Raw genomic sequence first — 27,885 nt, forward strand, 5'->3', positions numbered from 1 at the left:
CTTTATTTACAACAAGAGGCAGGGGGCCAGATGTGGCCAACCCCTACTCTCCGTCAGTGCGCTGTTTAATCCCCCAAAGCCCTTTAGAGCAGAGACCATTCGTGTGTGTCTTTCCCCCCCCCCCCTTATATATGTGGAAACTAAGGCTGAGAGTAAACGACCTGGCCAAGGTCATTGGTTCTTACTTGGCACAGACCACCGTCTGGCAAGGGACCCCTGGAAGTGAATCAGCCCAGTGAACACTGGGGAAGAGGAACGAGGTGGCTGTTTGCCTCTCTAATACACCTGGAATGCTTTCATTACAAAGGTCGTGTGAATGAGAAGGTTAATTTGAAAATACTCTTTAAAGAGTTCTGCGACGCAGTGGGTTAAGGATCCAGCATTGCCGCTACAACAGCTTGAGTCGCTGCTGTGGCGCAAGTTTGATCCCTGGCCCGGGGGACTTCCATGTGCCACAGGTGAGGCCAAAAATATGCCTAGTTGTACGTGTGTGTATATATATATATTATTTTATATATTTTTTGTGCATGTATGTATATATATATGTGCTTTATTTTGCATATATATTTTTTTTTGCACACACACCAATGTATATAACTACACTTTAAGACTCTGGGGAAACTCACAGTCTCCTCTGTGTTCTCTGCTGACCTTGTGTGTTAGTGTGGACCAATGCCGTGGAATTGTCGGGACAGTCGGTGGCCGAGGAAATTCCCGGGGCAGGATCTTCCGGGGAGATTTTCATGGATGAGGACCTGGGCCAGCAGGATAAGGTGAGGGCCTTGGGGAAGGATGGGGACACTGCCGAAAGACGGACCACCGACGGATGGCAGCTGCCTCTTGTTCTCTGTGTCTCTAGAAGTGCCTTCTTATGCTACTTACAAGAAACCACCTCTTAACTCCCACGACATTCAGCCAAAAGTCTGCTACCTGCTCATTTTAGCCTAAATAACAGCATCTACCCCCACGAGGTACTGAGCACCTGCTGTGGACTAGGCTGTGTCCCATGCACTTGGCATTTATCATTAGCTCATTAATCCACATCATCTTCGAAATAGTTTTTTTTTCCCTGTTTTTTAGGGCCGCACCCGAGGCATATGGAAGTTCCCAGGCTAGGGGTCAAATCAGAGCTATAGCTGCCGGCTTGCACCACAGCCACAGCAACTCGGGATCCCTAACCCAATCAGTGAGGCCAGGGATGGAACCTGTATCCTCATGGATCCTAGTCGCGATCGTGAACCACTGAGCCATGAAGGGCACTCCCTCAAGATAGATTTTTATCACATTCACTTTGCAGATGGGGAAGCCGAAGCTGAGAGAGGTTAAGTAGCTTCTTCAGGGTTGCCCAGCGGAAAGACCGAGGCTAGGATTCAAACCTAGGTCTGGATAACTTCTAAAATGGGTACTTCTAACTCCCACACAGCAGCTTAGTCCACCTTGATTGATGGAGCAATGGTGGGAAACACGTTTCTGGCAGGGAGATATGAGCACTGAAGTCCGGGGTGGGGGGGGCCTGAGCAGAGAAAGAGACTCGCTGAAGAGCCGCAGAGGTTTAGAGCGTAGCAGGGGTGTGAGTAGAACAGGTGAATTCAAGCCCTCCTGGTGAGGGCCCAGACTGATTTCTACCTGCTTAGACACAATCTGAAAGCTGTTCTGAAAGAAGCAGTCCACAGCATCTTGCTTTCCTTAAGGACCAGGGAGGGCCCAGGTCTGCAGCAATTCTGAGTGTGTAAGGAGCAGAACCACTGGGGGCTCATGTCAGAGGCAGGGGTTCCAACACAGGTGTCCTGGGAGACTCTGAGAAATGCTACAGGAAGGTAGGAAGCCAGGCTCAGACACTGTATAACATGCCACCCCAAAGCTTAGTGGTTTAAAATAGCAATTCATTATTTCCCAGAATCTATGGGTTGACCTGGAAGGTTCCTTTGCTGGTGTCGCCTGGCCTCACTCATATGACCGTAGTCAGCTGGTGGCTGGGCCAAGCTGGTGGTCTCCCGTGGCCTCCTTCCCATATCTGGGGCCTCAGCCAGGATGCCTGGGCTGGTAGGCCCCTCTCTGCATGTGGTTTTTTCATCACAGCATGGTGGTCTCAGGGCTCCTGGAGGGCCAGAACAGAAGCAGCACAGCCTGTAAGGCCTTGCCTGGAGATGATGCAGCAGCTTTCTGTTGACCAGAGCAAGTCATGGGGCCAGCCCGGACTTAGAGGGTGGGGAAATAGACTCCCCTGCTTGATGGCCAAACTACAAAGTATTTGTAGCCATTTTTCAAACCACCTCAATTTAAAACTGGAAATATAATGCAACCACATTTATAATTTTTCCTATTTATGAGCCATTTATGCCCTGACTTGCCAGCCTCCTTCAGGTGACAGTAAACAAATTACCTTAAGTAGGGAAGCATTTATTGGCTCATCTTATTGGAAAATTTAAAGGGCTTCTAGCTTCAGGCATGGCTGGATCCAGGAGCTCAAATGACATCATCAGAACACGCCCTGCTATCTCTTCCCGCCATTTTTCAGAGTTTGGCTTTCTACGTAAGGCCAGCTTTGTATGTTGGGAAGGACAGATTCAGGTAAAGGACCCATGCATTTAAAGTCTTTGATGCAAAAGGAGGCAAGATCCTCTCCCTCTGAGAAAACTCTGATTGACCAGCTTGGGTTACGAGGAGGTGGGACAGGAAGAAGCAGGGCACGAGACCGGCAGTCCTACCCAGACCACACGGAAGGGGGAGCACTCCCTCCAGGAAGGTGCAGGGCCCTCACCAGGCAGACAGAGCCCCCAGCTCTACAGGCACCCTCTGCAGACGTCTCATGCCCCAGCACCAGCCCAGGGCCTGCCTGCTGCAGCTGCTCAGTGAACATCTGTTGCAGGAATAATTAATAAGCACCTGGCTGGTCATGACTGGCTGAAACAGGGGAAGCTGCCAGGAGCATGGACTCTGTATGATGCTGTTGCCTGAATTTTTGCCACAGGCATCTGCCGGGACCCAAAGGCAGACCCTTGGCAGCCGTTGGCAATGTCAGACAGGCTTTCTCATGCCCAAGACCCTGTCCTTCCCCAGGTCATGGAGCTGGAGGGTTGTGAGGCCGACTGGGCAGCTCCCCAGGGAAGGAGCTGGCCTAGAAATTGCCCATTTACCAACTGCCGTGGCTGCATTCGAAAATGAATCTGGGGAAATTTTTTTTCTTCACTTTTTCCTGATATTTTATTGATGACTTCTGCTGAAAAGTGGGGGGAATTTTTTTTTTCCTTTCTTGGAAAACCTAATGAATTCTTTGGCTGTAGACCCTTTTCTTTGGAGAGCTGGAGGCTGGGGTTAATTATACCTGGAGGTATAATCTGCTGGCGATTTTGTTTTTCCAGCCCAAAGTTTACGTGAGCCCACACAAATACCTCATCATCGCCGTCTCAGTTACTTCCCAGATTCAGTTACCTGGAAAGACTTCTTACATGAACAGCCAAAGGAGGCAGGAATTGCTAGAAGAGAAGAAAGGGGGAAATCCATACTTCAGAACATATTCCGTTTTTCAAGTTAAAAAATGGCCCTCATTATAGGCAGAATGTTGTTTTCCTAATTACCTCCCTCCTGTGTGCTAGGCCGAATGTTACAAATAAAAATGTTATACATAGGAGTTCCCGTCGTGGCGCAATGGTTAACGAATCCGACTAGGAACCATGAGGTTGCGGGTTCGGTCCCTGCCCTTGCTCAGTGGGTTAACGATCCGGCGTTGCCGTGAGCTGTGGTGTAGGTTGCAGACGCGGCTCGGATCCCGCGTTGCTGTGGCTCTGGCGTAGGCCGGTGGCTACAGCTCCGATTAGACCCCTAGCCTGGGAACCTCCATATGCCGCAGGCGCGGCCCAAGAAATAGCAACAACAACAGCAACAAAAAAGACAAAAGACAAAAAAAAAAAAAAAAAAAAAATGTTATACATAAACTTTCTAGCAATGACAGTTCCCAAGCGGGATGGTTGTTCTCAACATGAAAGGATAATTTGGGGAAAAGGGAAAGTTTCATTACCTGTGAGGTGTAAACAACACCGTTTCAGGAATCTCTGTGCAGGTACCTCATTTTAACCAAACTCTTCTCGTCTCCATGAGGTTCTCCGAGGGACAGAGAGAACCTTGAAAATCCGTCTTTTCCCTCCCTGCCTGCCCTCACCTTCCCCAAAGAATGACTACATCTTTCCTATATACGTGTATTTGTTTTTTGCTTTTTAGGGCCACGTCCGAGGCACATGGAGGTTCCCAGGCTAGGAGTCCGATCGGAGCTACAGCTGCTGGCCTACACCACAGCCACAGCAACATTAGATCTGAGCCGCCTCTGCGACCTACAGCACAGCTTACGGCAGCGCCAGATCCTTAACCCACTGAGCGAGGCCAGGGATCGAACCCGCAACCTCGTGGTTCCTAGTCGGATCCATTTCCGCTGCACCACGATGGGAACTCCTTTCCTCTGTTTTTTTTAACGGGGTCCGCCTTGCACCCAGACCCGCACGTAGTAAACTTCCCATCTCGCCTCCACCCAGGATGAAATCATTCTGCTGCTGGGAAAAGAAGTCAGCCGTCTCTCGGATTTTGAACTGGAATCCAAATACAAAGACGCCGTGATAGCAAACCTGCAGAACGAAGTGGCCAACCTGAGTCAGAAGCTGTCGGAAACAGCCACCTCCAGGCAGAACGAGAGGGTGATCCCGCCCAAGCTTCAGGTTCTGGATGAAGACGTCGACGCCAAGGAGCGAGAGATCCAGAGCCTGAAAAGCCAGGTAGGGCTTGGAGACACACGTGGGTGGGGGCCTCAGCGCCGTGACACAGGGCAGCAGCTCTCAGGTAGAGCCCGGGGAGCATCAAGGGGAGCCCCCAGAGAGTTGGAGATGGGTAATCAGCATAGCATGGTGGAGAGGGGCACAGATCCCGGGAGTTGAGACTTGGCAGGTTCCTGGCCTTGTAAGAACAATACCATCTTTGATGAAGCACCTCCCCTGTGCAGGCCCTTGGGCAGGCACTCGAGACGCATCACTGTATTTATTAATTTTTTTTTTTTTTCTGTTTAGGGCCACACCTGCAGCATATGGAGGTTCCCAAGCTAGGGGTGGAATCAGAGCTGTAGCTACCAGCCTACACCATAGGCACAGCAACTCGGGATCTGAGCCACACCTGCAAAACCTTCACCACAGCTCACAGCAGTACTGGATCCTTAACCCACTGAGCAAGGCCAGGGATGGAACCCGAGTCCTCATGGACACTAGTCAGGCTTTTAACCCCTCTGAGCCACAGCGGGAACCCTGCATCAGCTTATTTAAAGCTCAGTCCTCTGACACATATCATTTGACAGAGGAGGAGACTGAGGCAGGCTCAGAGACACCCAGGAAGTTGTTACATTTGCACAGGAAGTGAGAGGGCGGCGGTGCAATTTGAGTTCAGCTCTACCTCCTTGCAGAGCCTATGCTCTCATGCCCACTTCATATTTTCACCCAATTCTAAGGCTCCGGTAACCACCCCTCACACTCACCCGCCCCCAGCCAGGGAGCTGGAGACCGGGAGAAGGATCCCTCAGCGTTCCAAACACCGAGGCCTTTATCACACCCTGAAGGCAGCTGCTGGTACAAAAGTTCTCCTCCCAGAATGCCTAGATTTTACCCGTCAAGTTCCTTTCTCTTGAAACTAGATCCAAAAATAATTTTTTGAAAGAACTACTTTAAAATTGGCCATTGAGCTCATACATAAATTTTATCTCACCAAAGTTGATGAAAAAGAAGTTGGCTGGTGTTCCCATTGTGGCTCAATGGGTTAAGAACCCGGCTAGTATCCATGAGGATGCAGGTTCGATCCCTGGCCTCGCTCAGTGGGTTAAGGATCTGGCGTTGCCGTGAGCTGTGGTGTGGGTCACAGACAAGGCTTGGATCCCGAGTTGCTGTGGCTGTGGCATAGGCTGGCAGCTGCAGCTCTGATTTGACCCCTAGTCTGGAAACCAACGTATGCTGCAGGTGAGACCCTAAAAAGCAAAAAAATAAAATAAAATAAAATAAATTATCTGGAAATAATTACACTGGCATTCCTGTTGTGGCTCAGCAGTTAACAAACCCGACTAGCACCCATGAGGATGCAGGTTCAATCCCTGGCCTCACTCAGTGGGTTAAGGATCCGGCGTTGCTGTAAGCTGCAATGTAGGTTGCAGACTAAGCTCGGATCTGGTGTTGCTGTGGCTGTGGTGTAGGTCGGCAGCTGCAGCTCTGATTCAACCCCTAGCCTGGGAACCTCCATATGCCACAGGTGTGGCCCTAAAAAGCAAATAAATAAATACATAAATGCACTGATTGGTGGCTCTGTTGCCTCCCCTTCCACTGGGTCTTCGCTTACAGCCGATTGGGGATATTTTATAACAAGGCACCTCTGCAGCAGAGGCTGCCTGGGTTTGAACTCAAATACAGTTTTATCCACTAACATTTTGGTTTTTTCTTTCTTCTCCTATTTTCTTCTTTTTTATGGTTGACCTGCAGCACATGGACATTCCCAGGCTCGGGGTCAAATCGGAGCTGCTCCTGGGGGCCTACACCAGAGTCACAGCAACACTAGATCCTTAACCCACTGAGCAAGGCCCGGGATCGAACCCACATCCTCACAGACACTGTGTCGGGTTCTTAACCCACTGAGCCACAGTAGGAACTCAGTTTAGTTTCTGAAATATTCTGCTGCCTCCAGAACATTCAACCAGATGTATGAGCCACCTGGCCGGTTGATTTATTGTTCTGATTACATGTTCTCCCTGGTCCCTGCAAGTGTGTCCATAACGGTTTGCTCTCACAGATCTTCGATCCGCTGCAACGTCACTAGAAAAGTCTTACCTCCACATGCTCTTGTACGCCTGTGCTAATTAGAAGCCAAATTATTTATCTTGAAACAATCACTCCTCCTAGCACTACGAACTTTCTTATGATTCAGTGCTCATTTTATCACGCTGCATAACAGACATTTGAACATCTTGGGATGTATGCCGCTTGCAGACAACATGGATATTTATTTTGGCAGCGCAAGTAAGTAAGGTTTGAAGGCTGGAGTTATTCTGGCAATCCAACATCCTAACACGCAACACTTGGAAATATTTTTTAATCTCTCCAGAGCACTGGAGTCTTTAGGGGGAAAGTAGGTTTTCCCAGCCCTTCTGGAAGTTTGTCTCTCTGTGTTCTGCCTCTGATATCATGCAAATAAAACCAAGTGCCTTTTGAGGGAAAGTTGTATTTCCCCCACAGAGAACAGTAAGAGCTGAAAGGGTTGTTTTTTTCACTCGAAGTTTCCAAAGGCCAAATATGCAAAAGTATATAGACGTGGGGAGAATAGGGAGCAGAGTGGCCTGTGTTCTCCCCCCTCATACCTCCCCCCAAACTTCTAGGATAGTCCACCTCGCCCATGTCTCCTATGCCCCAGGACAAAAGTGTAACTTTCCCAAAGGCCATAATCTCTGAACCATGATGGTGCATGAAACAAGCCAGAAAAACTTGTGCAACCTTGACGCTTCAGTTCATCCTACCAGTGTCATAGTGACAAGATTGTCAGGAACAGGAGCCAAGACCAAAGGCCGTGAGCGCCATCTGGTGGCAAGGTCCACCTCCCAACCCCCCACCCCCCACCCCCCACCCCACCCCGGCGCCCTTACCCCAGTTTCCCAGCATGCCCGCCCCCTCCCCGCAGTCTTTTTTATGCAATGCCTGCAACCTGGTCTGACGGCGAACAGAGATTCCTGCATTTCCTCTTTTTCATTATTTTTTTGTTGAAGATAATGGGTCTCGATTTACTCTTATACCAGTTATTTTTTATTTAATACATGCTTTTAAGTCTAAAAAGTGAGCTGCTTCGAAGAAGAACGCTAAGAAATTACAGTGGGATAAGCAAAGAGACATGGCAAAATTAGTGGAAGCGGTATTTGAATGACCCAATGTTCCAGAACTCTCTTAGGGTAGGGTTGCCAGATAAAACAAGGACACCTAGTTAAATTTGAATTTTAGCTTTTTTTAATCATGTATGTTCCCAATACTGCATGGGACACACACTAAAACATTATTCATTATCTGGAATCCTATTTAAGTGGGCATCCTTTCCCTCCCCCCTAAATCTGGCAGCCTTGTCTTAGGAGAGCAAAGAAATTACATCCTACTCCTCCTCACTTCCATCTTGATCTAGCGAAACAAGCTAGCTCTTGTCCCGTCTATGGACTGCTTGGCGTTTATGCCCCAATAAACGTGTCCCCATGGGAGTACTGAGGGCTGACATCTGAAAAATCAAAGAGGCAAGGGCAACTTGAGAGAGGAAAGACCAGCAGCACAGAACAAGCAGTCCAGCCGCAGCAGACTGAGAGGGAGGGGTTCCGGGCTCTGCTCCCTTTCCCAGCCTCAGGCACCTGCCTGCAGAGGCCAAGGCTTGACAGCTGCTTACCAACTTTGCCTTCGATGGAGACACGCCCTGGGTGGGTGAGCTCTGAGCCATGGACTTGGAGGGTACTCTCAACATCCTTAGATAGGGCCGGCCTGTGGTCATCCTACCCACAATTCCTGTATTTCCTCCTTTTTTTTTTTTTTTTTTTTTTTTTGGCCATGCCCATAGCATGCAGAAACTCCTGGGCCAGGGATCCAGCCACTCCGTAACAGTGACCAGAGCCACAGCAGTGACAACACTGGATCTTTAACCCACTGAGCCACTAGGGAACTCCAACAGCCTTCAAATTTTAATGCTGGTTCCCAGAACCATCCGGAAAGGTGGAACCGAGCAACTAAAGATTGGATTTGAATCACACTCCACCTCTGACCAGCCATGGGATGCTGAGCATGAGACCTCACCTCTCTGAGTCTCAATTTGCTCCCTTGCAAAATGGGGCCATTACTGGGAACCGCAGGCTTCAGCAATGCTGTGAGGGGTGTGGATGTAGCAGGTGTGCCCAGGCTTTGTAAACTCTGGCGTGTTCCATGAGGTACAAGCTATCTGCTGTTAAATCATTAGAGGGAATTACTTTTATAACCTGCTCCTGTCTCTTGAACTTTGCTGTGCATCCAGTTGGTTCTAGATGATCTGGAACCGGCAGCTGGTCTATTTATGACTAAAAATCCACAGGTCATAGGATGGCACATTAAGGGACCCGCGGCAGCCACCCATCCCCGAGCCTCTGTGTGGGCACAAAGATAAGACTTGATTATATCTTTATTATGTATGAAATGGTGGTCACTGAAGGAATGGGCCCCCTCCTGTCCCTTTAATTGGTTATCACCAAAAAGCTCGGTTTCTCCAACACCCTGACCCGAGATCAACCTGACTCTCTTTGTCCAGCCTCAGAAAAGTACAGGTGTGTCCTGCAGACCTGGCTGGCCCCCTCTGACTATGTGTTACCTCTTCCCACAGATCAGCGCCCTACAGAAAGGCTACAGCCAGGTGCTGTGCCAAACCCTGTCAGAGAGGAACTCAGAAATCGCATCCCTGAAGAACGAGGGCGAGAACCTAAGGAGGGACCACGCGGTCACAGCAGGTAAGCTCCTTCCAGACTTGGGCCCCAGAGCTGCTGTCCACCCCCTGCAGACATCACCAGTCAACCCAGAGCTGCTGCCCTCCCCCTGCAGACATCACCAATCACCCCAGAGCTGCTGCCCTCCCCCTGCAGACATCACCATCAACCACCACAAGCGCTGCTCACTGACCTGGGTTCAGTCTCAGGATCTCAGCTGGCTCAGCAACCAGTGTCAGCAAATTCGAGTTCTCCTTCAATAGAAGTTATTGCCACCCAGTTCCTAGACCAGGGCCTGATAAATAGTTGAGAGAATGTTATCTCTTGGCTACCAGGACTGCTGGCTACCAGCCTTGCCAGGGAGAACACAGGGTGCCCTGTGGCTTGGGCGGTTGTGTAAGCCAGCCTGGCTGAGTAAAGTAGAATGTGGACAAATTGGGGTCGCCGCTTTAAGGCACCTGTGGCCCCACCCATCTCACCCGAGTGCACTTGGGCCCAAGTGCAAACATTTTCTAATTGACCAGCAGGGTGGTTCCTGGTAAAGGGCTTGGGCTGAGTGGGGAGCAGCCAACGCCCAGCTGCTGCATCTCAGCCTGGATCCCTTCCTTCAATGTGTTTTTTGAGCCCCTACTAGGTGTCAGGCCTTGTTCTAGGCTCTGGGGAGAGAGCCCTGAGCATGACAGAACTCGGTACACACAGATCTGGGAGGGGGTGATAGAAAGGGAAAGTAAAGGGACGTGTAAACAAGCCCACCCAGAGAGCAGTCGTGCTTGTGAAGAAAATAAACCAAGAGCAAGCTGGGGAGGGGAAGGAGGAACAGCCTCGTGGGTGGGAGGACGAGCTGAGGCCAGTGAGGCCGAGTGGGGTGCACAAGGGCCTGTCGGGCTGGGCGGGGTCCGGGGGTCTGGGTTCTATTCTAAGGGTGACGGGAAGCCAGTGGGATTTTAAGCAGAAAATGATGTGTCTATAGAGACCTGAAGAGGATGGGAGCCCTCTCAGACAGGGGAGGGAGAGAAGCTGGTGACAGGGAGAAGGCAGGGAGCCCAGGAGTCGATATCACCCTTAAAGTCCCCGGATGCAGCAGGAAATGTGCCCACAGCAGTCAAAGCCAGCATAGCCTTGAGCCACAGGTGAATCACCGTGTCTACAGGAACCCGTGCGCTGGCTTTTCCTCTGCCTGACTCTGCAACTTACCACTCCGTCCCCCTGCCACCCCCAGGGCTCTGCTTATGCTCCTCCCTAACTTGGAGTGTCCTCAGATAGTTGCTGAGCACCCCCTACAGGCCAGGCACTGTCGGGGGCACCCGGAGTGGAAGGATGAACTTACTGGTCCTTGCCTTCCTCCCGTATGTCCTCTGTCCACCCATCCAACCTCGTCCAAGCATCAAGCCGGTCTCAGATCCCACTTCCTCCAATCAAGGAGCTGGACCACTGGGATAGGATAACACTTGGGATGAGCTGGACCCACTCCAGGTGTGGCAAGGGCCCAGAAGGATTTCCAGGTCACTTAACAGGGTCCAGAGCTCACTTTTAAAATGGAATTCTGGTTCATAGTGATCTTTGTTTTGTATACCTTCTTGGTTGGTACCTATCCTTAAAACGGGGCCTAATATTCCTCCAAGAAAAGAGCTGCGTGCAGCAGTCCCGTGCTACTGCCCTTAGGCAGCCTTCGCCCCACTTTTATTCCCCGTGATAACTCAGCTATTGGGTAGTTACCTGTTGCTGCGTAGCAAGTTATCCCAAATGCAGTGAAGAAAACAGCAACCAGTATTGCCCATCTCTCACCGCTTCTGTAGTTCAGGAATTGGAGTTGACAGTACTCATTGGGGACAGACAAGATGTTGGCTGGGGCAGCAGTCAGGTCCTCTAAAGCCTTGACGGGAGCTGCAGGGCCCCCTTCCGGAACGGCTGCTCATGTGGCTGTTGGCCGGAGGCCCCCGTTCCTCACCACACAGGCTTCTCCCCGCATGCCTGATCCAAGAGGGGGCCAAGAGGAAGCTGCGGCATCTTTATGACCCAGCCCGGGAGGTCACATCCCGTCATTTCCATGGTATCCTGTTAGTTACACCTGCCAGCCCTATTCAGAGTGAGAGGGGCCACACAAGAGTGAGAATTCTAGAAGGCAGGGATCTTTGGGGCCATTTTGGAAGCTGGCTGCCATGAAGAATAAGAGGTGCCATGAAACAGACCTAAGTTAGTCACCTGCTGTCCTTGGGACGCATCATGTCACTCAACCCCTGTGGTAACTCTGTGGAAGAGAAGCAGTGGGAGGCGAGGTGACCTGACCAAGCCCAGCAAGCTGATAAACAGTAAGGACGGGTCCTGACTTAGTGTGAATCCAGCTACCCCATCGACAGTGTCCAGCAGTCCCCTCTGCCACAAGCCCCTCTCCTGGCCTCTGGAGAATTCCTGGACCTTCCCTGTCCTGGGCCTTTGTTCCCCAGGCCCATGGTGTGGGGTCGCCTCCCAGCTCTGCCCGACCTGTGCCCACCAGGGTCCCTAACGGCTTCTCCCACTGGTGCCGACCACCTGCCCCCCACCCACAGCGGAGCCTCAAACCGCGTTCTGTCTCTTTCTCGTTCTTGCTCTGGGATCCTGGAGAACAGCCTCTCCAGTTCCAGGCGGGCACCGGGAGCGGCCCGGGCTTGGAAGGTCTTGTCCAAAAGTTGGCCGACAGCCCTGGCGATGACCGTAACCTGTCCTGCCTCTCTGACCTCCGTGGGTCTTTTGTTTCATTTTTTTTACAGAGGTGGTGTCATCTTTAAAAAAAGACGTGTTGGTAAAGGACGAGCAAGTTCAACAACTAAAACAGGAGGTGAATCAACTAAAAAGTGAGAACAAAGAAAAGGATCACCAGCTCGAGGCCCTCAGCTCCAGAGTGAGTGTCAGGTGGTCCCCGCGGGACCTGCAGCTGGAAGGGCAGGCACAGTGGAGTCACATGACACCCTGGGGCCCTCCTCCCTCGCCCCATGGCCAGACGAGGCCAGTGCCCAAGGGCACAGGGAGGATAACTGCTGGGCAGGTGGTCGGCTCCTCTGCATCTTTGCCAAGTACAGCTTGTAGGTGGCACAGAATTAGCATGATGTGTATTCAAATCCAGCCAACATTTTCTAACCCCTATTATAAATGAGTTGGTTTAATCGCAGCAACAAACACCCCTATGAGCGTGTGTTGCCCTTGCAGAGCTTGGTATGAAATAGACTAGGAGCTCTCTGTGGGCACGGACGCGCCCACCTGCTGCAGCACGCTCCCGGCACTGCTGGTCCTCACAGTTGCCTTCAAAGCAGAATGCTGGAAGGTCCAGGTGCAAACACACGGACTCTTGCTTTTCCTTAGGCTTTAGTGTGTAGAATTTCTCTATGTAAAATCAACGTGGTAGCCAAGGGACAAGCTTTTTACAAGTAACTTTGACTCTTTGCAAATCGTGCCTTCAATGCCGACTGTAGAATCCTGATTCTGTAGGATGAGATGTCTCATGATATGTTGATATGTCTGTCTCTGTGAATCAAGGTAAAAGCTGAAAGCTTTCATCTCAGGTGGCAACTCAGAAGTCCCCAGCGGCTGCCCGTGTGATGGGGTGGTTAGGTCTGCATGGGTGCGCGGGTAGGAATACATCTTGAAGTTCCAAGGAAAAGGCAGAATAAGTACTGCCTGGTGCTTGGTACCATACCCAGCTTGGAGCTGGTGAAAGGCGGTGCGTGAACTTTAGGGTCGGAGAGACCAGGGTCCAATCCCAGAGCTTTATTTTATTCTTTTATTTTATGTGTCCACAGCATTCCCAGCGCTTTCTTTCATTGTAAATTATTTAGCCTCCATCTCCCCACCCATGAAACAAGGATGATAAAATCGTTTTCCGAGAAGTGGGGGGCTGGTTTGAATTGTGCTCCTCTCCCTCTGCCCCTGGTCAGCTGCCTGCATTCGTTCTTCCCAAGCAGGGCATCTTCCTAGGCAAGTGTGACCACAGGGGTGTGTGTGCGTGTTGGAGGCAGGGAGGGGTTGTGGAGCCAGTGCTACGTGGAAAGGAATATGCAAAGTCAGCACCTGCTTGGCTCCTCTGCTCCCTGAAGAGCATTTGGGTCATTTCTGTCCCCCTTTCCCCTTCCTCGTTGACCCTGGGATGAAGTCCTTCTCCTCTAGCCTGTGCCAGCCGGTAGCCCTTGGGCCCCTTGCCACCAAGGGTGCTGCCCTTGTGAGCATTTGGGATGCCTGTCTTTTTTTGTTGTTGTTTTTTAATGACGTATGTCCTGTGTGTTCATTTTAGAAAAATAAGTAGATGACATTGAAAAGAAAAATAAAAAGAGAGGAAAGGAAATACTACCTCAAGAAATCAATGTTCATGTGTTCCCGTATGTTCTTCCAGCTCTGTTTCTGGAAATCAATCCTCAGAGCAGTTATTTTACAGTAAATTTACACTATGCACAATTGAAAAAAAAATGTGCATTCTGTTTTCCCGTGTTAATAAGTCAGTGCTTTTATCATTGGTCAGCGTTGCAAAGTGGTCTCCTGTGTCGGACACCTGGGTGGGTGTTTTCCCTGCAGCGGACAGTCCTGCGAAGAACATCCTTGAAACTACGCATTTGCTCATTTCTCCGGTTGTTGTCCTTAGAGTACTTTGCTAAAGTGGGCATTTCTGGGTCCAAAGAAGGCACATCCATCCTTGTGCTCTTAATGCCTGTTGCCGAACTGCCCTCCGGAAAGGCAGCTCCGTTTACCCCACCACAACAACATGGGACACCTCAATCAGGTTGATGATAACCTTTAAGATGCAACCTGCACAAAAGCACTGGGGGCCACCCCCCACCCCCTTGCTAGTCACAGAGTGAAAACATCCCCAAGCAGCCAGACTCTGCAAAGCTGGATTTCTCCTGCCGTGCACAGTGCTGGCTCTTGAAGCAGAAAGAGATGCTCTTTTCCTCAGCTCCCGGAGGGGTGATCTAGGAACGACTGCAGGATCCTGCGCCCCCGTCCCACCAACGGTCTCACCTCCCAAATTCAGGGGTATGATTGGATTAAACAGCAGGAGACACTCTGGGAGACGTGGGACCCCCAGGCAAACCCCTGTGGCCTTGTCCTTTTTCTGCACAGTGCTCGGTGCTGAAAGAAGAGTTAAAGAAGGAAGGCGCGCAGAAGGAGCACCGCGAAGCCCAGGAGAAAGAGTTAAAACTCTACAAAACGGTGCGTTGGATCGCCTCCCCCCCAGGTGTCCACAGAAAGTCTAGACTTTGACCCTCAGGGTTTGGGAGTTTGGGGTGGGGGGCTTGGCTGCAGAAGGTGGCATGCGGAAGGTCCAGGGCTAGGGATCAACTCCGCACCAGAGCAGTGACCCCAGTGACTGATGCCAGATCTTCCCCTGATGTGTCACCAGGGAACTCCAACCTTCAGGGTTCGGGGAAGGCTCCTTGGCCCCTTTCCCAGCACAAGCTCTGAGGCTTTATGGGTGTCTGTTGGGATAGTCTCATAATTCTCTGATTTGCCAGCCTCAGGAGGAGGTGTGAAAAGACCACGGGAAACTCACACTCCCACAATTCTCTGGGCATCTGACTCTAGGCCCCTCACTCGGTTTCCCCGGGGGCTGGTCTGGGATGGGGATGGGTAGCCACATGCTTCTAGAAATTCACTGTGATGCCCAGACTTTCATCACAAGTTTGATCGCAGCCGTGGGCACCGTTATGGACACAGAATGCTTCCTTAAGTATTTCTCCTTAAATACATTCAATTTGATGCCAATTCATAGAAACGAAATGAAAAGCAAATGTACCGTTGGCCTATGTGGAAGGCGAATGTAAAAATCAATGCGATGATGGGGGTGCCGCTGTGGCTCACTTGTAATGAACCTGACTAGCACCCGTGAGGGCTCGGATTCGATCCCTGGCCTCACTCAGTGGGTTAAGGACCCGGCGTTGCCTTGAGCTGTGGTGTAGCTGGCAGACATGGCCCGGATCCAGCATTGCTGTGGCTCCGCCAGAGGCCAGCAGCTGTAGCTCCGATTTGACCCCTAGCCTGGGAACTTATATATGCCAAGGGAGTGGCCCTAAAAAGACAATAATAATAATAATAGTAATACAATGAGGAAGTTCCTCTGTGGCACAGTGGTTTAAGGATCCAGCATTACCACAGCTATGGCTCAGGCTGCAACTGCAATACAGGTTCGATCCCTGGGCCAGGAACTTCCACATGCTGCGGGTGCAACAACAACAAATTAATACAATGAAAAGATGAGCAGTAAGTGTACGTGTTCCTCCCCTGCGCCAGCTGAATCCTCGCACATCACCAGGCACGTATTCCATCCACTGGGAAGGATGGCACCTCAGACACAAGGAGGAGACCTGCTCTTCTCCACGCCAGGGGCGCCGCGATCCTCTGCCACCAATGGGAAAGAAATTCTTTTTTCATTGGTCTTTTCTTCCAAACTATGCCCATTGTGTCTTCCAAACAGCCCTTATTTCGATTGAAATACCCCAAGGAAAGAGGTTCTAATGAGTTGATGGAGACCTGTATTGTTGAATCCAGAACCCATGCAGGTCTTCAAAAGAGACTCATCACTTTTCCTTCTCCCAGCACCCTCAGTGTATCCGTTGAAAGAAAAACCTACCTTGCCTTAAAGATGGAGCGTTTTCCCCCAAGGGAGGGAATTAAGCTAATCCCGGATTCAGTGTCAGCCATCATGCATTGGATGAAATGAGTTACGAAGTTGACTCGCCTCTTGTTGGAACTCTTTCAGCAAATCCACGACATGGAGAAGGAAGTGAAGAAGCTCAGGGAGGAGCTGAAGAGGAGCAGTACTGAGCAGAGCCTGATCTCGAAGACGCTGCGGGAAAAGAGCAAGGTACCGCAGGGTGGGCCAAGCCCGTCCCGCGCATCTTCTCTGGTAACCCCCACAGCGACCCCGTGTGGTCCGTACTGGTATTAACCCCACTTTACGGCTGGGGAAGCTGAGGCTCCCAGAGGTGAGGTTACCCAAGTTCACTCTGATAAAGTAGCTGGAGCAGAACTTGAATCCAGGTCTTCTGGACTCCAAAGCTCCTGTGTGTAAACCCCTAGCCGAGATTGCCTTTAAACCTTCATCGTGAAATCGCCCAGAAAAGAATCGATCTGTGAAATCAAGTTTGCCAATAATGTGGTTCCAACTTAAATGCTCTTATTGATTTTTCTTGTCTTTGTGTTCTGTCACTCATTGAGAGAGGAACGTTTTTTAAAAAAAAATCTTATCATGATTGTAGAGTGTGTATTTCTTCTTTTAGTGTTGAAAATTTTTGCTTCTGTATTTTGAGGCTGTCTCACCAGGCGCATATAAATGTAGAATTCCATACTTCCTGTAGAACAAAACTTTTAATCATCCTACAGTGTCCCTTTTCGTCTCTAGTAGTGTTTATCCCCTCAAGTCTGCTTGGTCGTTAATAGAGTTTCCACACTGGCTTTCTGTTGGTTGGAGTTTTCATAGCATGTCTTTTTCATACTTTCTCTGTCCGTGTTTAAGTTTTCCACATACATCTTCCGAATAGCGTATCACTTTTACAGAAGCCAGTTTGGCAATCTTTGTCTTTTCGTCCATTTATATTATGCAATTACTCATATATTGGGGTTTAAATTTACCTTCTTGCTCAGTGCCAGTTGTACCATCTGTGCTGTATTTCCTTTTTCTCTCCTTTCCCGCCTCCTTCTGAATTGATGGTTTTCTGTCATTCCACGTTCCCTCTCTACGAGCTTGGCAATGTTTCACTTTTTTACTATTCTTTCAGTCATAGTAAGACGGTAGCCTTCATCCCCAGCTTTCCCAAATGCCCCCTTAATTAAGTTTCCCACGCCTCTGGTCTCTTGGCGGTCATCCGAAGACCACAGCACGCATTCTTAACTTACCAGGATGCAGTATTGGTTGATAATTGTGCCCTCCTGCTTGACAGTGCAGTGACTTCCGAACTCCTTAACTTCACTAACCACCCCACCCCACCCCCGGCCATTGTCATTTTCTAAACTCCCTCTACAGTTAAAACCCCAAAAGAGACTCATAGTATTTTTATAGTCAATGTAATGTCCACACATTACCCTTTCTGTTGCTTGTCTTTTCTGCATCTCTGATCACCCATCTGAGTTCCTTTTTCTGTATCTGAAAAACACCTTTGGTGGTTTCTTTCCACGTAGCTCTGATGATGACACATTCTCCCAGATGTGTGTCTGTCTATCTGAAAATGTACATTTCACCTTCAATCTTAAAACACATTTTGGGGAGTTCCCATCATGGCGCAGCAGAAACGAATCCAACTAGGATCCATGAGGATGCGGGTTCGATCCCTGGCCTCGCTCAATGGGCCAGCAATCCGGTGTTGCCTTGAGCTGTGGTGCAGGTCCAAGACGTGGCTCGGATCTCCCAATGCTGTGGCTGTGGTGTAGGCAGGCAGCTAGAGCTCCAATTCAACCCCTAGCCTGGACGCGTCCACATGCTGCAGCCCTAAAACAAACAAACGCATTTTGACTATGTATTGATTTCTACATCAGCGATGATTTTCGTTCAGCACAGTAGAAATAACATTAGGTATGTCACCGTTATCTCTGGGCTTCTGTTGTTTCTACTTAGAAGTCATTTGCGAGCCTAACTTGCATCTACGAATAACTCTTTTCTCTGGCTGCTTTTAAGATTAACTTTTGCCTTGACCTCCAGCAGTTTTATTGATTTATCCAGGTGTGGATTTGTTTTTATTTACCTCGTTCGGAGTTCGCAGGGGCTTCTTGAATCTCTAGGGGGTGTTTCGCATTAGTTCATGCACTCAGGGTCTGTACCGCGCGGGCAGCAAGGAGCTACTGAGGCTTCTCAGCAGGAGACTGGGGTGACTACACTCGTGGCCCATCATAGCCATCGTGAGGACGATGGCCAGGGTCTTATTATTAGGCATTGTACCAGACATCTCAGCTGTCCGCATCTTCACAACAGCTGGGATCTAAACATCATCCTCTCTGTGTAGCAGATGAGTAACCAGCTCAATCACACCAGCAGTTTTGTCTGGCTCTAGCTTCATCTGCCTCCAGTCCCTGTGGACTCTGCTTTTGCAGCGTATGAAACAGTCTGCTGAGCTAGGGGTCAGAGCATGTTTAGACCTGGAAACTAATGCCCAGAGAAGTCAGATGGCTTTTCCAAGGTAACAGAGCTGGGTAGAGGCTCTCCCACTGTACCGTCCAACTCAGAAGGAAGCTCTAGCGAGCTCTTCCCTGTCTTTTATTACATCTCTGTGAGCCGCCTCTTCAGATCTCTGATAAGCGGCTTGTGAAATTGTTTCAGCACAAAATCCTTTCATTTGTATATGAGAGTTTGCCTCATTTCCTAGTAGTGCCAGGGCTCTGGGCTCAGCCAGTGTGTGTCCTTAGTTAAGCAGCTGCAAGGCCTCTACTGGCCAGCAGAGGGCAGCCTGGAGCACACCCGGGCACACTCATTGTTACCCAAGCAAGGGAGGATAAATGGGCAGTCTTGTCCGCTTGAAATGCCTTCTTCTGTAGGCTGCTCCTCATAGACATTGCTTCCCAAACCTCCAGAGAGCTTTCCACAGGTGAGGTGCTAAAAGTTGTGGAGTTCCTGTTGTGGCTCAGTCATAGCGAAACAGACTAGTACCCATGAGGATGCGGGTGTGATCCCTGGCCTTGCTCAGTGAGTGACGGATCTGGTGTTGCCATGAGCTGTGGTGTAGGTCGCAGACACAGCTCAGATCTGGCGTTGCTGTGGCTGTGGTGTAGACCCGCAGCTGCAGCTCTGATTCGATCCCTAGCCTGGGAACTTCTACATGCCTCAGGTGGGGCCCTAAAAAGCAAGCATTAGTAACAGTAATAAGCCCAGTGATAACATTTCCCAAGTGTCCATCGTGGGTATTAGAACGAGGCTGACCATCCCGTCCACTTTTTGTAGGTTGCAACAGTACTTGGCACACTCACAGAGCCCTTAGGCACTATTGCCAACATTTTGAATCCCTACGATAATTCTAGGCGGTGGTACTGGTATCACCACCCACCTTGGCGTCCCAGAGCAGCGAAATAACTTTCCCAGGGACGAATGGCTCATTAGGGACCAAGCTGGGATTTGAGACAAACGCGGTTGAGCCCAGGCTGCAGAGCTAGGCCCTTGCCCCTAGGGGGCAACTCCCTATGAGTTTGCCTCTGCCCTGTGCACGCCTGTGACCCCCGCCACTGGGCTGCAGCTGTCCCTGCCCTTCTGGGACTCCCCCACTGCCATTAGCCCTCCTAGTAGCGTTTCCCCAGAGGGCGTGGTGATCACATTAGCAGCAAGTCTGTGCTTTCATCATCCTTCCAGGTTGAAGAGAAGCTTCAGGAAGATTCCAGAAGGAAATTGCTTCAGCTCCAAGAAATGGGGAACAGAGAGAACCTCATTAAAGTCAATTTGGAGAGGGCAGTAGGTCAGGTAGGCGTGCTTCAGAGCCCCCCTCATGGCCCACACTCTTCCCATGGGCTCTGGCACCCACGTGGCTGGTGGGGGTGAGTGAGGAGGAGGACAGTCTGGTGTAATTCACCCATTTATCTCAGGGAGAGAGGCTTTGCGTGGCTTCCGCCTCCCAGCAGACAACCCTAAAGAGGGGTTTCCTGCTGGGAAGCCGCCCACTGCAGTGTTTGCCTGAGACCTGGACCAAGCAGCCAGTCCCGGCTCGGGGCCTGGCCTGGTGCACCAGCCACACCGTTCCCTCTTGAGAAGTGTTTGAGCCTCTTGACCCTGGTGGTGCTTCTAGCTCTTGTTCCTTCATATTTTTTTAAGACTTTAATTTTGATCAAGTCCAACTTATTTTTTCTTTTCTTCTCCATGCATTTTTTTCTTTCTTTCTTTTTTTTTTGTCTTTTTTTTTTTTTTTTTTTTTTTTGTCTTTTTGTCTTTTCCAGGGCTGCACCCGCAGCATATGGAGGTTCCCATGCTAGGGGTCTAATTAGAGCTGTGGCCACCAGCCTACACCACAGCCACAGCAACGCCAGATCCGAGCTGCATCTGTGACCTACACCACAGCTCATGGCAATGCCAGATCCTTACCCCGCGAGCGAGGCCAGGAATCGAACCTGCAACCTCATGGTTCCTAGTCGGATTCGTTAACCCCTGAGCCACGACGGGAACTCCCTCCATGCATTTTTCTAACAATCTTTTGCCAAACCAAGATCATGAAGGTTTGTCCTTGTGTTTTCTTCTAAGGGTTTTGTAGTTTTAGCTCTGTTTAGGTTTTTATTCCATTAGGAGTTAAGTTTGGTGGTGTTTATTTGTTGGTTTTTGTCACAGAGTGCAGTGGCTTGATGTGGGATCTCAATTCCCAGACCAGGGATTGAACCTGGGCCGCAGTGGTGAAAGTACCAAATCCTAACCACTAGACCATCAGGGAACTCCCACTCTTTCACATTATCTGTCCTGACATTTACAGCAATTTTTCTTCCTCTGGGATCCCAAACAGATGCTATGGTCTGTGTCCCCAGGGAATTGCCACTTTTCTTAATAAAGTAAAACTCAGAATGTCAAAGCTTATGCCGGATGGAGGTGTTCTTGGCAGGGTGGGGAGCAGGCCCTGACCTGGCAGGCCGGGGTGCCGTCTCCTGGTGTTCTCTCCTGAGACGGCCCAGTGGCCCTTCCAGAATACGGCCCACCAAGGGCAGCCCACCCTGGACTCCTCCACAAGGCGTCCTCTCCTGGCAGCCATGGCTCCAGAGGGTCCAAGAACATTGCGTATGTGTGGGAGTGTGTGTATGCATATGTGTGTGTGTGTCTTTGTGCTTTTCTTTTTGTGGGAGGGTGAGTCCACCTCGTTATTCGTTGGATCCTCAGAAGGGTCTGTACACCACCAAAAAAAAGGTTAAGAACCACAATCCTGGAGTTCCCGTCGTGGCTCAGTGGTAACGGACCCAACTAGTATCCATGAGGGTTTGATCCCTGGCCTCGCTCAGTGGGTTAAGGATCTCGCGTTGCTGTCAGCTGCGTCTGTAGGTCGAAGATGCAGCTCGGTTCCTGTATTGCTGTGGCTGTGGCTGGAAGCTGCAGCTCCAATTCGATCCCTAGCCTGGGAACTCCCATATGTTGAGAATGAGGCCCTGGAAAAAAAAAAAAAAAAGAATCACAATCCTTAAGGAGCCCTCCCTCCACCTGGCCCAGCTCCCAGAGCCCTTCCACTTGGTAGCGTCCAAGCCTAAACCACACACAACCTCAAAGGCACCCACAGGTTAAACAGTGATGCTACCTCTTGGACAGATTTTAAAGCCCCTTCAACAAACATCCGCCACCTTCACCCCCAGTGGCATTTCTGCTAAATGCCAACCCCTTAGCAAGGGCAGGGCGCCCACCCATCCAGGCTTCCCTCTGTGCACCTGGGCTATCCCCCACCTTGCCTGCACTGCACCCCCAGAACACACCCGCTTTGAGAGCGTGATCTGTGCCACCTGCCCAAGTGCCAGGGGCCTGGTCTTGGCTCCAGCCAGAGGGCATCCAGGAAGACCCTCAGAGACACTGAGAGAGAGGATGAGGCCTCCGTGCTGCCCAGGTCCTCCTGCTCCACCCCCTCATCTCCACAGTCCCCTCCCCGTCTGAGGACCTGCCCTTCTCCAGGCCGGTGACCCCAGGACTGAGCCCATCATCCAGCAGGACCTGTCCCTCTGCCCTGAGCCGTCCCGTAGGACACCTCTGGTGGCAATAGGGGACCATCACCCACAGGGCCGCCACTGAAGCTCTCCCCTGAGCAAGCTCAGACCCTCCCCTTGGCCAGGAAATCAGCAGATGGCCTGGAGTCCCTCAAGTCACCCCGCATGGCTTCCGGCAGGCCGACCCCACAGGTGTCCTTGGGGGAGTCAGAATTCCACTGCCTGGTTTTCCAGAACTCCCTGGGGTGCAGTACACTCCTGCCTCTTGGGACTCATTGACTTTCAAGTTAATTCCGCGGCCCTCGTGGTCCCTTTGGGGCTCTGCTTTAGAGTCTTGCATGACCACATTTTGCCAGTGAGCCAAAACCCCAGGCCAAGGGCCATCATGCTGGTAAATTTCCAGAGAAAGCTGGGCTTCTTTCCCTCTCAGGTCTCATGAACCTGGGACACCTTGAAACTTGTCATTCTAGAAGCCCTGATTTAATCGGACTGTGCTAGTTCATCAATCGTGATCTGAAAACACCAGGACCAGGGAGGCACTCAGTACAAGCTGACTGAACTGACGTAGAGGGCTTTGCTTATGGCCGCACCTGCCGCATATGGAAGTTCCTGGGCCAGGGATCAAACCTGCACCAAAGCAGCGACCTATGCCACAGCACGGGGCCCGGAGTCGAACCCACCCCTCTGCAGCCACCGGAGCCTCTGCCGTTGGATTCCTAACCCACTGCACCCCAGCGGGAACCCCAGAAGGAGAGGACTTTGAACACCTGACGGGACAGATGTTTCAGTCCCAAGCTCTTGATGACTTGACTGTAGCGGACACTGTCTTCAGGACGCAGAGTGGAAGGCAGAGCACGGCAGCAGGCAGCTCCTCCTCCTCTCCCCGCAGGCGCCCTTGCTGATTACACAGTTTACTCGGGCTGACAGCCTCAATATTTATTTCACAGTCTGGTGCCAGTATAGCAATTATGGAAGCGCGCTCCCGGCCCGGACTTCCCACTGGATAATTGGCAGCCAGGCGCTCTTCTGAGGGCCTGAGATGCGTGCTCGCTGACGGCGGGCATTGGCTGGGTTAGGTGGGCGGGCCTGCAACGTCACTAACACCCTGCTGTCCCCTTCTCTTGCGCAGGCCCTGCCCCTCCCCCCCCCACCCGAGAGGCGAAGGTTTCCTTAAGCCCTCGTGGCCCTTCAAGACCTGCAGGCCCTCCTAACTGACTTCTCCTGACCCCCATCCCGCCCGCCTCGGGGGTCCCGCAGCCCCGCGCTCTCGGTCACCTTCCCTTTCCTTGTGCCGCAGCTGGAGCACTTCCGAAGTCAAGTCATCAAGGCCACCTACGGGCGAGCAAAGCCGTTCCAGGACAGACCCGTCTCTGATCAACAGGTGCCGTCTCCCTTTCCCACTTGCTTCTTCGGGGACCCAGGACTCCCGACACCGGGAGTATGTGTTTCTGTGTTTTGCTGGTGGCACATATTTTTCACACTGTTGCTACACCATAAAGATTTGTTTTGATGGTACGGGATTTCCTGGCTTTCAAAGCACGAGCCAGTTCAACTCCCTTGAAGCGCTTCTGGGAAAGTTAAACAAAACCACCCAGACCTGTGTGTGGCCGCCAGGCTCACGTGGATCACCTGCATTTATGCTGCGAGGAAAGGGGCGGCCCCCATAGACACGTCCTCGCCTGTTCCAGGATGGGCCCCTGGCTGCAGTGGTCAGCTTATGCTCCTGCCGGTCATCCTCTCCAGCCCCGGGGCAGCAACGTCCTATGAGCTGCTCTCGGAGCACCTGACCTTCCCCTGAGGGGCACACAGCATCTGGCTCAGCGGCACGAATCCCTCCCAGGATGCAGAAGAACCTAGAACCAACTCGTGCCACCAGGACAGGCCTTTGACTCTCACAACTCATCTCTGTCCCAGTGACAAAGCCAACGTCCCCCTCCAGAGACATCACCACGACACGTCAGGGCCTCCCTCCCCCTCGGCGGAGACGGGAGCGTAGGCTGAGGTCCCCCCCCACACTGCCAGTCCCCGCCCCGGCCCCTCCCCATAGAGCCACCCTGCATTTTAAATCTCTCTCTTTTTTTTTTCTTCTTCTTCTCACCAGTTAATAGAGAGGATCGCCCAGGTCACTGAGGACAACGTGAACTTGCAGCAGAAAAAGTGGGTCCTGCAGAGAGAGACTCAGCACAGCAGCTCCAGGCAGGAGGAGATGGCAGAGACCGTGGAGAAGCTGCAGACGACCCTGGCCAGCTGCCAGGTGGCCCTCCCCCTCTGCTCCCAACTGTCCCCTTCTTTGCCTTTTTTTGTGCTCCTCGTTCGGGAAAATGCCCAGCTCTGCTCTTTTGTCCACCTCTTCCCTTTGCCGGAAAATTTTGTTTGAAACCAGATGACCAAGGACCTTCCAAAGATGCCTCCCACGTGGACTTGGCGTGGCCCAGGCCAAGCTGCCCGAGACGCTCCAAGGCCCCGGACCCCCCCGGGGGGGGGGCACAGCCCCGTGTTGTTTCCAGGGAAACCAAAGAAGCATTCTGCTCTTCTATGGATTTTTTTTCTTTTCTGTCCCAGCAGTGCTTGTACCCCTGTGACCTTTGACTCTGGAGGAGACGGGCCCAGAGGGTCTGGCCGACCCCCGGCTGTCCCCACCCGGGGAGCTGGCTAATCGGAGCAGGCAGCTGCTTCTGCTTTCTCTGGAAATAAGCAGCTCCTATTCAGGGAGCCTGTGCAAATGTTGGCTTGTCAGCGGTCTTTCAAATCAGGAAACCGCACTTTCTGACCAGCTTGGGTGTTGGTCTCAGCAGGAATGCCATGGTCAAAGTCAGTTCTCGTTTCAGCCAGGTTGTCCTTGGCAGTGTGGCTTCGAAGTGGCCTGTGCCTGAATACGGGGTCTCTCTGACCACCCAAAGTCCCAATTAGAATGCACACGAAATAAAAGCTGCTTCCTTCCCCCTCCCCCACCAAAAAAGGGCAACGAAGACCGGGCAATCCCAGAGCAGCCAACATATGGCACTGCCTGCGTCACAGCCATGTCAGGAATGTCGCTCCTCCCAGGTCACCTCTGTCAGGTGCTATTTCTGGCAACAGGGCCTGGGCTCCTCATGACCTCATCTCTTTACAGGCCTGCATGAAAATGTCTTGCTGTAGCAGTGACCTGAAGAAGGAGGTGGCCCTCCTCCAGCACCTGCAGGTGAGCCCCCCGGTCTCCGGGCTCCAGATGGTGGCGCTGGACATCCTGCGGCTGTCACTGTCCTGGCTGGAGGAGACGGAGCAGCTTCTCCGGGACGTCGGGATCCAGCTCTCCAGCTCTGACAAAGGTTACTGAAACTCTTCTCTCACGCAGTTGCAGGACTCAAATGTCGCGTTGAGTCTGATCACGATGGGACATCTGTTGAGGGAGCGTCTTAGGTTTGCGGCCAAGCGTTTCCCTTCTCTAGACTTAACTTGGCTGCGCCACTTGAGAAGTGAGAGTACAGAAGCGAGACATGATTACTGGAGAAAAATGAGATGTGGCAGAGGCAGAGGAAAATCTAAATTGTGCTAAACCCTCTCTCTCTCAGAAGTAACCATGAACATATAATAGACGTTTTGAAGAGCAGTTTTAGGGTCACGACAAAATTGAGAGGATGATAAATTTCCCACATACCCCCTGCCCCCACTCACGCACAGCCTCCCCCATCATCAGCATCAGCTCCAGAGACATGCAGGTGCTACAGCTGATACAGGTGTTAGAGACATACAGGTATCACAGCTGATGAACCTGCACAGATGCATCGTTATCACCCAGAGTCCGTAGTTTACATGAGGGCCCACTCTTGGTTTTGTATATTCTGTGGATTTGAGCAAATGTATGATGACATGTATCCACCATTATAATATCATACAGAAGAGTGTCACCGGAGTTCCCTTCATGGCTTGGTGGTTAACGAACCCGACTAGTATCCATGAGGTTGCGGGTTCGATCCCTGGCCTTGCTCAGTGGGTTAATGATCCAGTGTTGCCATGAGCTGTGGTGTAGGTCGCAGACACAGCTCACATCCAACATTGTTGTGGCTGTGGTATAAGCCAGCAGCTGTAGCTTCAATTTGACCCCTGACCTGAGAACTTCCATATGCTATGGGTACGGCCCTAAAAAGTTAAAAAAAAAAAAAAGCATCACTGCCCTAAAAAGTCCTCTGTGCTCCCTCTGTCCACTCCCAGCCCCTGGCAACTGCAGATCTTTTTCCTGTCGCCATAGTTTTGCCTTTTCCAGAATATTGTATAGTCGGAATCATGCAACTTTTCAGATTAGTTTCTTTCACTTAGTAATATGTATTTAAGTGCCCCCCAAGTCTTTTCATGGCTTGATAGCTCTTTTTTAATGTTAAGTAGTTTTTTTTTTTTTTTTTTTTTTGTCTTTCGTCTTTTCTAGGGCCGCACCTGCAGCATATGGAGGTTCCCAGGCTAGGGGTCGAATCAGAGCTGTGGCCGCCAGCCTACACCGCAGCCACAGCAATGCCAGATCTGAGCCACATCTGCGACCTACACCACGGCTCACGGCAACTCCAGATCCTCAACCCACGTAGCGAGGCCAGGGATCGAACCCACAACCTCATGGTTCCCAGTCAGATTCGTTAACCACCGAGCCACGACAAACTCCTTAAGTAGTACTCTGTTATCCATCAATCTAAACCTACTGAAGGACATCTTGGTTGCTTCCAAGTTTGGGCAGTTATGAATACAGCTGCCATAAACATCCACATGCACGTTTTGGTGTGGATATGTTTTCAGCTCCTTTGAGTAAATACCAGGTGCGTGGTTGCTGGATCGTGTGATTAGAGCATGTTTAGTTTTTAAGGAAACCACCAAACTCTCTCCTAGAGTGGCTGTATTTTGCATTCCCCCCAACCAGGAATGAGAGTTGCTGCTGCTTCACATCCTCGCCAGCATTTGCTGTTGTCACTGCTGTTATATTTTATTTATAACTTCCAAGGCGTTTTCCCACTTGCTGTGTGATTCTAGGCAAGTTACTTTCCCTCTCTGTGCCTCAGTTTCCTTACCCATCAGACAGGGATAATAAGGACTGGCCACCCCTTAGGACTCTTGCCTAAGGGGAGGATTGAAAGGCATTGATGTGTGTAAAGCACCTGGCATAGAATAGGCACCATTTATAGACGTTTATTGATTTTTTTAATTTTACAAAAGAATAATGTCATATTCTACCAAATTTTCTTTAGTTTTGTTCCTAATGGTCCAGCAGGAACACCCGTCCATGTCAGTACACACAGGTCTACCTCATCGTTGCCACTGATGGCAAGGGGTCCCATTGTGCAGGCTGTACCGTAATTTATTTAGCAAATCCTTTCCCATTGTGCATATTCATTTCAGATGATACTGAAATAAGTATTATTCACACATGTCTACTCACTGAATCTTTATCATCCCAGATGTGGGGATCTAGGCTGTGAACTACTTTCCTTCAACAGAGATTGATTGCATGCCTGCTGGACACTAGGCACCTCACAGGGCAGTGATGTAATGGGGTCAGGAACAGGTAGGATCTAGGTGATGGGAGAGACAGGTGTTGGCTGTAAAATTCCTCCCACTTTACTGTATATTTGAAATCTTTCATAATAAAATACTGGGAGAAAACGGGTACTATCCCTGCCCTTGTAGATGTTGTGGTGTCAGGGAGGGACAGGGTGGCCCTAATGGAAAAATCACTGCACATCACACCTTAATTGCTTCAAGGGAGAAGTGCAGGGCTCTGACCTGGTCAGGGAGGGCAGGGCATCCGCAGGATGCATAGGAGTTTTTGCCCAAGAGGGGAAGGG

At 50.9% G+C, this 27,885-nt stretch overlaps 1 protein-coding gene across 1 annotated transcript in view; it reads left to right on the forward strand.

Moving 5' to 3' along the window:
• Positions 1-27,885, forward strand: part of FHAD1 (forkhead associated phosphopeptide binding domain 1) — a 135,712-nt gene that overhangs the window by 45,869 nt on the left and 61,958 nt on the right. The window contains exons 6-15 of the mRNA XM_021097597.1: positions 664-773; positions 4,527-4,763; positions 9,385-9,508; positions 12,232-12,362; positions 14,570-14,659; positions 16,206-16,310; positions 19,776-19,883; positions 23,379-23,462; positions 24,183-24,335; positions 25,194-25,389. Of these exons, the coding sequence (XP_020953256.1) occupies positions 664-773; positions 4,527-4,763; positions 9,385-9,508; positions 12,232-12,362; positions 14,570-14,659; positions 16,206-16,310; positions 19,776-19,883; positions 23,379-23,462; positions 24,183-24,335; positions 25,194-25,389 (1,338 nt within the window). The remainder of the gene's footprint in view (positions 1-663; positions 774-4,526; positions 4,764-9,384; positions 9,509-12,231; positions 12,363-14,569; positions 14,660-16,205; positions 16,311-19,775; positions 19,884-23,378; positions 23,463-24,182; positions 24,336-25,193; positions 25,390-27,885) is intronic.

This window comes from Sus scrofa, chromosome 6 (assembly GCF_000003025.6).
Source record: "Sus scrofa isolate TJ Tabasco breed Duroc chromosome 6, Sscrofa11.1, whole genome shotgun sequence".
NCBI classification, from domain to species: Eukaryota; Metazoa; Chordata; class Mammalia; order Artiodactyla; family Suidae; genus Sus; species Sus scrofa.